The following is a 12,794-nucleotide window of genomic DNA, read 5'->3' on the forward strand; positions in this document are numbered from 1 at the left end:
TTACAAAGCTGTATGATTTTACAAAATTCAATAAACCAAAATTTGATAATACTTGAAGAATTATCTAAAATCCTTATATATACATTTTAATCCCAACCACCACTTCAAGCTCAAATGGGTAAAAACTGTTCCCTTACATTTTATTTAAAGAGATTTTAAAATAAAAAATTTCCTCAAACAGCATTATACTCAAATTTTTGAGGGGAAAATATATGTATATTAATGAACACTGATACTCACAATTTATAAGCACACAAATACATGGCGATGTACATATATATATACACATTGTAGCACATTTTAGTGAAAACTCAATTTATGGCATCCAAATGCATACAGCCATCAATTATCTACATTTTCCAAAACATCATCTTAGATAATCAGAGGAAAAATAAGCAAATTGCAAAAAGATGAGGAGCTTTTAAAAATGATTTTCAGAATATGTCTCAAGCTGATTACGTAGTAAAAGGATTACAAAACAGTTATATACATTTATTACATATTTATATAATCAGTGATGTTCAGAGTAAAGGCACTGAGAAATTCTCAATTACTACAGAAAATTTAAATTACATTTATTATATTCTAGTTATTAAGTAGGACAGAAGTTTACCAACAAGGCTCTCTGTATCACTTAATTAGATATTTCAAGTAATCACAACTCTTTCCAAAAATTTCAGTTAATAAAGGTTTATATTTAAGAAGATACTTTTGTGACAAATGAGTCTGCCCAAATATATTAATTATTTATTATTTCTCATTTGCCTTTATCAGAGTGACTAAGCTGAATTTTAGATCTGAAAATAGCAACCACTTTTATTACTATCAGAATAATTTATTCTCTAAGAATTTAGCATTTTACCTAAAAAATTTACCACTCTTGCAAAATATATTAACAATTTACTTATTCCTAAGACACAAAATTATACATATGTGCACATATATACACAAATAATATGAAAGCACATTTGTTTTATTATGGAAAATACTCACAGTAAATGACATTTAGGGCAATGAAGTTTAACAGACTGAAATAGTCTTCTGGGCTTATATGACCTCAATTTTGCTCGGATGCGATATTGTTGAGGAGCTTTTTGTTTCAAAATGGCACACAGTGGTGTCCGCTCCAAATATTGATGATCTGTAAGTACTGTAAAGAATTTTTATATATTAAAACAGAATAGCAAGAATCATATTTATGACATGCATCCTTCTGAACCAAATATATACTATAAAATTTAATTAATTTTAGATCTATTAAGTGTCACTCCATGAAAGCAAGGGTTATGTCTTTATTCCCTAATGTATATCCAGGGCCCACTAGCATACTGCCAGGCACACAGTAGGCACTCAACAAATGTGTACTAAATAAACGCTGGATAATTTGGGGGAAGAAATAACTTAATTGCCTAGTAAGCATTCAAAAAAGTATTTTTATATGGGACTAATGGAAATCTGGCTAACAGAAAAAAAGCAAGGTTTATTTAGCTAAGAAAATAACATGCTAGGCAACCGTTTAAGTTCTAATTGGTGTCTGCCACTAAAGAATGTAACAAAACACACTTGCTGAATATTATTTGCAGGCTCTTGGATGTTTCAAATTAGTTACGGAACTATCATTTATAAAATCAGATTAAGAATAGGAAAGGACATTAAGGGTGATATAACTGTCATGGGAGTGGTGTAGTAGTGGAGAAGAGAAGAGGAAGTTTGGGGAGTTGGAAGGAGAGAGTGGAGCAGGAGGGAGAGGAAAAGGAAGAGGAAGTTGAATCAAACTGGAAAAAAAAGTCAGACAAAAGCGTTAGGAGCAATTGCCTGGGAAATAGGTACAAGAGGTCTCCTCAGCTACTTGTGGAAAGATGGCCTGGGTGATCAGTTTCTACTGGAAAAAAGTATAAAATTGCTGGTGACCCTTAGCTTAAGGCAACAACAGCTTGCTATACATTCTAGCTGAATACTTTCATGTGTTATAGAAAATGAAAATGATGTACAAATCTTATTAACCTCAATGGCAAAGACAATTCCTTTCAGCTTTAATTCAGTGAAATTCTTGTTGAATTAGTTTTCCTTCAAGGATCAAACGGCCAAGAGTTTACAGTGGAACATTTTGTTGGGTGGAGATTTTTTTTTTTTTTTTTTTTTTTTTGGAGATGGAGTTTCGCTCTTGTTGCCCAGGCTGGAGTGCAATGGTGTGATCTCTGCTCACCACAACCTCTATCTCCCGGGTTCAAGTGAGTCTCCTGCCTCAGCCTCCTAAGAACTGGGATTACAGGCATGTGCCACCACACCCAGCTAATTTTTGCACTTCAAGTAGAGACAGGGTTTCTCCATGCTGGTCAGGTTGGCTTCGAACTCCCGTCCTCGGGTGATCTGCACGCCTCAGCCTCCCAAAGTGCTAGGATTACAGGCATGAGCCACCACGCCCGGCTGGCGATTGTTTTAAAAAGACCATTGGCAGACCTGATCAATTTAGTGTAAATTGCTACACAGTGATAAGAGCAATTGCTTCAAACTCATATTTTAACCTAAAGTTTTTAACTTTTCATTTTAAAATGCTTTCAAACTTAAGGAAAATTGTAAAAACAATACAAAGACCTTCTGTATAATCTTCACCAAGATTCACCAATTGTTAACATTTTTGCACATTTATCGTTGTCACCGTGTCTGTCTTTACCTGTCTCTCAACACGTAAATATTATTGAATCATTTGAGAATAACTACCAGACATTATGCCTCCTTTTCTCTAAATCCTCCAGTATGTATTTGAAAAGAAGACATTTTATTGACATAATTACAGGTAATTTTCAACATTAGAACATTTAACTGATTTATTACTATAATCAAATTAACAAACATTACTCAAATTTCTACAATTGTCCTCAAAATGTTCATCGTAGCATTTATTTTGTTTTCAAGTCTAAGATTCAATTCTGGACCATGTATTACATTTCATTCTCATGTCTCTTTAGACTTCTTTAATGTAAAATAAATCCTCAGTTTTTCTTTATCTTTCACGACACTGATATATTTGCACAGCTATTTACTCTGTAGAATAAACACCAAATTGTGTGTGTCTGGTTCTTCTTCAGGCTCAGGTTTAGCTTATGCATTTTTGGCTGGCATAATGCATACATGATACTGTGTGCTTCTCAGTGCATCACATCAAGGGGCATACAAAGTGAGTGTTTCTATTACTGTAGACCTAAACTTTATTCACCTGGTAAAGGTGGTGTCCAATCACTTCTCCACTAAAAACTTACCGCTTCCCCCTTGCATTTAACAAGAATATACAAGTAAATATCTTATTTTTCATCATATATCTTGATAGTTTAGAATCCACAGATTCATAACTAACTGAACAATGACTATCATGGTTACAAAATGGTGACTTTTTTTTTTTTAATTTCATCATTCCTTTCATATTTGTTATTTTACTTTAAGAAAGATATTTCCACTTAACCCCATATATTTTATTTTTCCTTTAGCATCATCAACATGGGCTCATGCATTCCTGCTTTACTCAATTAGTATTAATCTTATTTGTTTTGATGCTCAAATGTTCCCAGATTAGACATGTTCTATCCTAAGCCATTTGACGAGTTTCATCATTAACTGAGAACCTCCTTACTTTCTAGTACTACAAGGTTACTCCATACTAATTTTGTAATTCCCCTGTTCTAGTTCTGAAATCTGTTGTTTCACCAAGGAGCTCTGATTCCTTTAGAGAAAAATATTATTTATAAACCACGATCTGTGCACTAGGTTTGCTTATGGCAACTGGAGTGCTGCTGCCTCTATGACTTTTCATGGAGAGAGAGATAGGGTATATATGAACACACATTCATACTGACACACACACACACACACACACACCCCTATAATATAAATGAAAGTGTGTGTATGTATGTGAATATATATGTATCATACATACACACAGCTACATCTATTTCTGTATTTACCTAGGAAAACATGAGTACATGATGGCACCTCCAATTACAATACAACATTAAAAGCATTCATCAATCCTTTTCCCATTTGTATTTGTATCTTCTTCCTCCAATTTGAGAAATTAAAATTTAATAAATTTGTGCTTAAAACTATTTTTCTGAAAATTGTTAATTAGCTGATGTAACAAAAGGAGGGTACTTGATAGACACACTATCATTACTAACATTAAATTAAAATTTTGAGGCATATTGCAAGGAGCTCCTTTATGGTACACTGTTTAATGCATCATGTGACAGGATAACTCTTCGTGTAACAGTTTAAAGATACGTGTCTTTACATTGCATATTTTAAGTCATGTAACTCTAACAGAGATACATGACTTAAAATACATCAGGTATTTAATGCTTAAAATATATATCTGTTTTAAACGTTAAGTCTGTTAGAGATATATGACTTAAAATATGCAATGTAAAGACTCGTATCTTTATGGGTTCCGTTTTGTGCCAATGGCACATGGTAGAAGAAGAAAGTTAAATATGGACATATTTTAGCTTTAAAGGATATGTGTTCTACTATTAGAAAGAAATGGATTAGTTGGTAAGTGTAGAGGCAGACTTTATTACACTCATTACTGTGCCCATATCAAAAATGATACATGGTCTTACTTGTAGCAGATAGCTGTTGACATCTTTCTACCTCATACAATGATACTGATCCAGAGCCTATAAAAAGGAAAAGGCAAAAGAATTAAGCCCATTACAACTTCAACGTAGAACTGAAAACAGTGGAGCATTGCTGAGAGAAACTGAAGACAATACAAATGAATGGTGAGATATGTCACATTCATGATTTAAAAGGCTCAATATTAAGTTATCAATTCTCTCCAAATGAATCTGCAGATTCAGTATAATCCTTTCAAAACAGCAGAGACTGGGGTGGGCACAGTGGCTCACGCCTATAATCCCAACACTTCAGGAGACTGAGGTGGGTGGATCACTTGAGGTCAGGCATTAGAGACCAGCCTGGTCAACATGGTGAAATCCCTTCTCTACTATAAATACAGAAACTAGCCAAGTGTGGTGCAGATGCCTGTAATCCCAGCTACTCAGGAGGCTGAGGCACGAGAATCGCCTGAACCCAGGAGGCGAAGGATGCAGTGAGCTCAGATTGTGTCATTGCACTCCAGCCTGGGCAAGAGAACGAGACTCTGCCTCAAAACAACAACAACAAACAAACAAACAGCAGAGGCTTTACTGCAGAACTTGCAAAGCAGATGCTATCACTTATGTGGAAGTGCAGAAAATCTAGAATATTAAATAACATTTTATAAAGTAAGAATAAAGTTGGAGAACAATGTACATAACTTCAAGACTTACTATAAACTTACAGTAATTTAAGACAACATAGAACTGGCATGAGGATTGAAAAATAGATCAACTGAATTAAATTAAATAGAGAACCTGGAAATAAACCCACATTTACATTGTATTTTGATTTTTTACTAAAGCAGCAAAGCAATGCAAGGAGAATGCAAAAGGTGATGCAATAATTGAAAATTTAGTATGAGGAAAATGCATACTTCACACTATACTAGTAAGCATTGAATGGGAAGACTAGACATAAGCCCACATTTATACTCGCTTGACTTCTGACAAAGACATTGAAGTCATCTAACAGGAAAAAGGAAACAAATGATGCCATAACAACTAGAAATTCCTATCTAAAGAAAAAATGTCTACCACGTATCATGTGGCATTAAAAAGGAAACAAACTAGTGATATATGCAACAATGTGATTAAATCTCAAAAACATATAGTATGTAAAAAAGGATACATATGATTCAATTTTTTCAAAGTTCTAGAACTGCAAATCTAGAGGGATTTAGGTTACACGTTTATGTATTAGTCAAAACTCATGGAGTGGTTCATAAAATGGAAAGTTGTCCATTTCACTGCTAATTTTACCTCAAAAACAAAAAACTCTAAATAACTACTCAACTCTAGCTAATTATGTTCATGCCACGGTGTTTAGAAAATGTACTTATGTCTGCAACTTACTTTGAAATGTGTAAAAAATGTAAATTAATGAATGAAAAGGCATATAAGCCAGGAGCGGTGGCTCACACCTGTAATCCCAGCACTTTGGGAGGCTGAGGCGGGTGGATTACCTAAAGTCAGGAGTTCGAGACCAGCCTGGCCAACATGGTGAAACCTTGTCTCTACTAAAAATACAAAAATTAGCTGGGCATGGTGACAGGCACCTGTAATCCCAGCTACTTGGGAGGCTGAGGCAGGAGAAGCTTGAACTCAGGAGGCAGAGGCTGCAGTGAGCTGAGATCGTGCCACTGACCTCCAGCATGGAGGACGAAGCAAGATTCCACCTCAAAAGAAAAAAAAAAAAGAGGCATATAGAAATAAATGCACATGTGATGGAGCAAACAAAGTAAAATAGTTATTGGAGAGTCTAGCTGGTGGGTATTTGAGTATTCATTGTACAACTGTTTTAACTCTACCATGTACGAAAGTCTTTATTACGTTGAAAAAATACAGTGTAGAGGAAATAAAAGGGGAGATGGATAAAATAGTAAACTTATGAAATTTAATAGAATAACCAAATGAACATCAAAAATAGGACTTTAACAAGAAAGCAAAAGTAGTAGTCATAGCATTTAGGTTACAAAATGCTTTCTAAAAAGAAGAATTTAAGACTTTTAAAATCTGTATTTTGTAATCACTTTAGCTTACATTCTATTATACATAACAGTATATTATGTTTTTATAATTTATTTTATAAAGCATTACACACAAACATATCCTCAGTATTGCTAATAAGTGGTATAAAAATCCAAGTCAAGAGGACTTGAATGAACATCTCAAGCTGGCATTGGTGTAATTTCAATAAATCTAATTCAGTAATTAGTATTAGCCATTACAACACGAGATGGAAACAATGGCAGAAACCATAAAAGTAGTCAAATAAGAAAATGTGTAAAACATACATGGTTGCCCCACAAACTGACAAAAATATAATTCAACAGAAAATCAGATAAAGGGTAAGAGCAAATAATCTGAGGAAGAGGGAATTAAAAACGTTCGTAAACATATAATAAGATTTTCAAGTTTCCAAGTAGTCAGGAAAATTAAGTAAGAAAATGCGTTTCACCTGCTGAACTGTCAAAAATTACATATAATGTTAAATTCCAATACTGTGAAGGTGTGAGGAAAGTACATTCTTCTATACTGCTATTTGGATATAAATTCCTATGACCTTTGGTAAATAATCGGGCAGCATCTATTAAAAGACATGCATACCCTTAGATATATCAACCTCACTTTTAGGAGTTGATTGTGGAGAAGTGCAAACATGGAAGCACATATATTCAAGGATGTTTATTAAAGTATTATTTATAACAGCAAAAAACTGGTAAAGATCTCAACGTCTATTAAATGAAAAATGAAAAAAGTGTAACATTATTACTATGCAACTATAATGAATTTGAGTCATATGAATTAGCCCAGAAAAAAAGATCTATAATATATTGTTGAAGAAAGCAACTATTTATTATAGTGTGATTTCATTTTGGTAAAAATTTAAGAAAAAGAGAAGAGTCATATTGTTTATGTATAGGTATATATGTTTGTATAAAGATGAAGTGATTGAAGGAATCACACTAAACTGTTAAATCTTACCTCAGGGAGTAGGGAATAAAGGCATAGTGAAAGCTATTCAACTAGATATTACAACACCTATTACAGTGTACTTTAAAAATAATGAAAGAATAATTCTAAAAGGAAAAAGAGATTGTAAAAAGTATAATTACAAATTATATTGTCTCCAAGTGATTGTCATTTGAACTAAATCGGTTTCCTCATGGTAGTTCAAGTAATCATACACTAGGCCACAATGTTATCACGAAGGTGTTGGCATTTTAAAATAAGTAGAGTTTTAAAACAGAGAGAATGAAGAAAATAAATGCAAAGTACATACCAAAAAATCAAAAAGCCTGCATTTGAATTTGTCTTGCTTTATCATCAGTTAACAGCTAAGTAACCGTGGACAAATTATATGATATCCATCCATCGAAGCCTCAGTTTCCCATTGTTAAAAGGAGACAGAATAATTCATCTCATAGGAGTGCTGTTAGAATTAAATAATAATGCGGCCAGGTGCGGTGGCCCACGCCTGTAATCCCAGCACTTTGGGAGGCCAAGGCAGGTGGATCACGAGGTCGAGACCATCCTGTCTAACATGGTGAAACCCCGTCTCTACTAAAAATTAAAAAAAAAAATTTAGCTGGGTGCGGTGGTGGGTGCCTGTAGTCCCAGCTTCTACTCGGGAGGCTGAGGCAGGAGAAGGGCGTGAACCCAGGAGGCGGAGCTTGCAGTGAGCCGAGATTGCGCCACCTCACTCCAGCCTGGGTGACACAGCAAAACTCCATCTCAAAAAACACACAAATAAACAAACAAAAGAATTAAATAATAATGCCTGCAGGCACTTACATGCCTACCAAGAAATGCATGTTAATTTTCATGCTTATCATTATTGGGATGGAAAGAGAATAAATCTCATAAAACAATTTTTTGGATCACAGCAAGGTAGGAGTTAGGTAGAAAATAAAACAAAAACAACAACAAAAAAACAAAACAAAAACAAAGAAAAGTGACCTAGATTCCAGGTCCCAAAATGCAGATGTAGAAATTCAGACAGGCCAGGTGTGGTGGCTAACACCTGTAATTCCAGAATTTTGGTAGGCTAAGGCAGGAGGATTGCTTGAGACCAGGAGACCAGGAGGTTGAGACAAGCCTGGAACAATATATAGTGAGATCCTGTTTCTACGAAAAATAAAAAAATTAAAAGAGTAAAAAAAGCCAGGCGTGTTGGCATGTGCAGGACTACAAGTCCTTGCTACTCAGGAGGCTGAGGCAGGAGGATATCGCTTGAGCCCAGGAGTTTGAAGCTGCAGTGAGCTATGATCCTGCCACTGCATTCCAGCCTGGTCGCCAGAGCAAGACAATGTCTCTTAAACAAACAAAAACCCAGAAATTAAGACAAAGTGGTAAAAGAAAAAACAATGCACACTGAAAGCTTTCAAGTTCAGATTTGACTAGTCATCTATTCAAGTAGACAATATTAGAAGGACATATTCCACTGTTTGTTAATATTTTGTATTTAGATACCTGCTTAATTCAATAAAGACTAGAAACTATATATACATCTAACATATGTATGAGCAAAAAGTATTTGGGCCATGTGAAATAAGTGGCAAAAACAATCTTTGTTCCCTTTAAAAACTGACAAGCAAAATAGTTGTCTATGAAATCAATACAGATTTTCTTGTGAATACAAACACGTTATGTATATATCATAATCAAGTAATCACCACCACCCAATTTGAAAATGTAATTACATAATTTAGGAAGAAACCATGTTTACTTTTTGGCATAGGATACAGATAAAGATTTTAGTATGTTCCTTTACTACATGAAATTTTTAATAAGAGAGACAAAGAGAAGACATTAAAAATAATTATGTTGATAAAGCTATTTTATTTAGCAAGAACTAAACTGTCAATATTAAAGGTTGTCCTTACTTGGAAAGCTGTCATCAGGTTCTGATTGACAGATAACATCTGAATGTTGATTGGCTGTCAAATTTGCAGATTCTAAATCCCTATAATTGAAAGAATACAATTTCAAATTGCATAAAACAAAGTCAATATAGTAAATTTAGCTGTACCCATAAAATCCAGAAATTCATTGATATTGTATATAAAATTCTGTGTGTATAAACATTCTTCAGTAAAGGATCTGTTGCTTTCATCAAATTTTCTGAGGGTTCAAATTAAAAAGCTGAGTTTAGAAAGATACAAGTGAAACAGGGCAATGACGAAATAATACAAACAAAAATAAACTAGGAATTTAATGGATGGCATTCTGGGTCAGAACAATCTAACTCTAGATTCAAGAAGCTAAATACTATGTTGCTATATATGGCAATGATATTAAAATCAGTGAAACTGATATAAAAGTAATAAAACAGAAGCTAATTTAAAGTCACACTGATTTCAATGAATTAAAATTTAGACAAAATTTATTTAAATTTACTGAACAGTATGTTTTCTCTTTGAAGATATGAAGACTTTTTAAATTTCTAGAATATTGACCAAAATGCTTCTGCACACAGTACTCGCTAGGAATACCTTGGGAAAAAGAGATCTAAATATATAGCAGGTTTAAGATACTATTTACTTTCTGGCACATGTAAAAGTTTTAAAAATGTTTTTAAAAGGTTTAAAAGAGAGTGATACACCAAAACATGTGTTACCTATTTAATCAGTGGCACTTCAGAAATATATTTTTTTCATGAAAGAATTAAATATTTTTGGAATCTTAGATATGTATCAAATTTTCTAAACTTTAGCTAAGGTCTAGTTTCCACTGTATGTTGCTGTACTTGCAGAGTGTGGTAAATGATAGAAAAGAAGCAAGAGTGTAAAAGCCAGATTCTAACAGTTGGAAAACTTCAACTATAACCTTGGCTCTGCTACTACTTAGCTATATGAGCCTGTAATCATTTGATTTCTTTCATTCGGCTCATCTGTTTAAAAACATGGCGAATGGCACAAAAGGCTAGGGAACCTATCAGAAACCCCAGGAACAATATTATCTTAGAAATCGGCTTAATCAATACCTTATTTACATTTTCTAAAAATTAAAAGCTTACTTTTTCAGTTGATCCACATCAGAGTTAGTTTCTGGCAAGACCCTGATTCCCCGACCATAACTGGTACCTCCATGAAGATGAAACTCTAAACTTAACATTGTCTGATTCTCTGAATTCATTGATTGAAGTTTGGTATGAAGGCTATAGATTCTAAGAAAGCTTCCAACCTAAAAATAGATAATTTGTTATTTGGAAAGCGAGGAAAATAAAACTTTAATAACCAATATGGGGCAATGAGGGCACTGACCAATCAGGAAATATACTAAAGTATCTGCAAAGTATGCTATACGAGTATGGCTGAGTAACAGCTGCATGGAAACTGTATCAAAACTAAATATATGGACATGTGCATGCCTAAGCACGTATGCACACACATACATATACACACACATTCAACTGTAAGAGATATTTTCATTTCAGACATATTAAAATGTGAAAAAAAACTGTGTCTTAGCATCAATAAAATACAATGGTTAAGAAACCCATTACCTAAATGGAATTCAAGCCCTCTATTTGACTGAAGTTTCTGAAAATGCTTTGCTTTAACCAGTTTAAGGCTTAATTAAATATGATCCCTAAGATACTGTCATTATGAGAATACTAAGAAGAAATTTTAAATGTGGTACTATCAAAAAATAATAAACATCTTCCATCTTACAAGTTCTATGGAAAAAAACTTTTGCATTTGTGCCTGCACCACCACAGTGTGAAACAGTCTGTGAGTTCAAATATGAGTTATCAGAGTTTTGAAATAAATGTTCTATAGTTAATCTCAGATGTTTTGCTAAACTTAGTCTACAAATATCTTTAATTATAGACCACTGAGATTTTTCTTTTAATGGAGATGTCAAATGAGAGAGATGCAGAATGCTATTCAAATATATTGACACCTACCTAAAAGAAGCTATATAACCTAAATCACATTTATATTTATGAAGAAAGATTTAGAAGCAAAAGGAGTTACAAACAAGGAAATTTAATTCATTTGTATAAAAATAGCACTCCTGACTATTGGGTGACTACAGGGATACCACTTTTTTTGACCCCACAAGTTCAGGATTGAATAACAGACATCTTAAATAACAAAAAAAAAGCAATATAGGTTAAATATTCTTTATCTGAAATACTTGAGACCAGAAGTGTTTCAGATTTCAGATGTTTACAGATTTTGGAATATCTGCATATACATAATGAGATATCTTAGGGATGAGACCCAAGTCTAAATATGAAATTCATTTATGTTTCACATATATGTCATACACATAACCTGAAGGTAATTTTCGATAACATTTTCAATTATTTTGTGCATGACACAAAGTTTTTGTACACTGAATAACTGGAAAGCAAAGGTGTCACTATCTTATACTGGCACTCAAAAAGGTTTGCATTTAGAATTCTGGACTTTTAGATCATGGAGGCTCAATCCTATAAAGGGAAACATTTAAAAAAAAAAAAAAAGATGAGCAGCAAATCAGGTTTCCAATTCTGCTTATTGTAGCTTCTCTTAATTTTATTTCCCCTCTTTACTCTTTATTTCTGATGGAGGATATCAGCAAAGGAGGTAAGGAGAAAACCCACTCTCCCAGGTGCTACTCTTTCATTCCTAAGGATCTTTTTTCCCATCCAATCATGGGTTTTATGAGGAGCAGATAAGATACAAGCCTCTTCTTTGACCTCTTTCGCTGACATCTGTATCACAGCCAGGGAGTAGTATAAAGAAACTTAAAGAAGAAAAGCACAAAAAGAAAAAACTAATTTTCTTCATAGTCTTCAAAGTGAGATATTGGAAAAAACATAAAAATTTCTAGTTTTATCTCATTCTTTTTGACTTATTTTGTGATTCTTTTAAAATATGTGTGTGTATATATGTATATATAAATATATTAGTATAGCACATGTATGTATGATCTACAAAGGATTTGAAAGAAGGCCTAAACATATGGAGAAAGACATTCATATACAAAAAACTTTTGATACTACAAAAATGATAATTTCCTCCAAATTAAATATTAAATTCTATGCAATTCAATCTAAATTCCCAGAAGGTTTCGTGGAATCTGAAAAGCTAATCCAAAAACATATACAAAAGAGACTAGTCAAATCAATTTTAAAGAATATGAGAG

General features: G+C 33.4%; 1 protein-coding gene across 3 annotated transcripts in view; it reads right to left on the reverse strand.

Moving 5' to 3' along the window:
• Positions 1 to 12,794, reverse strand: part of POT1 (protection of telomeres 1) — a 115,050-nt gene that overhangs the window by 20,156 nt on the left and 82,100 nt on the right. For all 3 annotated transcript variants that reach the window (XM_025380605.1, XM_025380604.1, XM_025380603.1), the window contains 4 exons: positions 10,672 to 10,838; positions 9,539 to 9,618; positions 4,614 to 4,670; positions 994 to 1,150 (listed from right to left, as the gene is read on the reverse strand). In XM_025380605.1, the coding sequence (XP_025236390.1) occupies positions 994 to 1,150; positions 4,614 to 4,670; positions 9,539 to 9,618; positions 10,672 to 10,838 (461 nt within the window). The remainder of the gene's footprint in view (positions 1 to 993; positions 1,151 to 4,613; positions 4,671 to 9,538; positions 9,619 to 10,671; positions 10,839 to 12,794) is intronic.

Source organism: Theropithecus gelada, chromosome 3, assembly GCF_003255815.1.
Source record: "Theropithecus gelada isolate Dixy chromosome 3, Tgel_1.0, whole genome shotgun sequence".
In the NCBI taxonomy this organism is placed as follows: domain Eukaryota; kingdom Metazoa; phylum Chordata; class Mammalia; order Primates; family Cercopithecidae; genus Theropithecus; species Theropithecus gelada.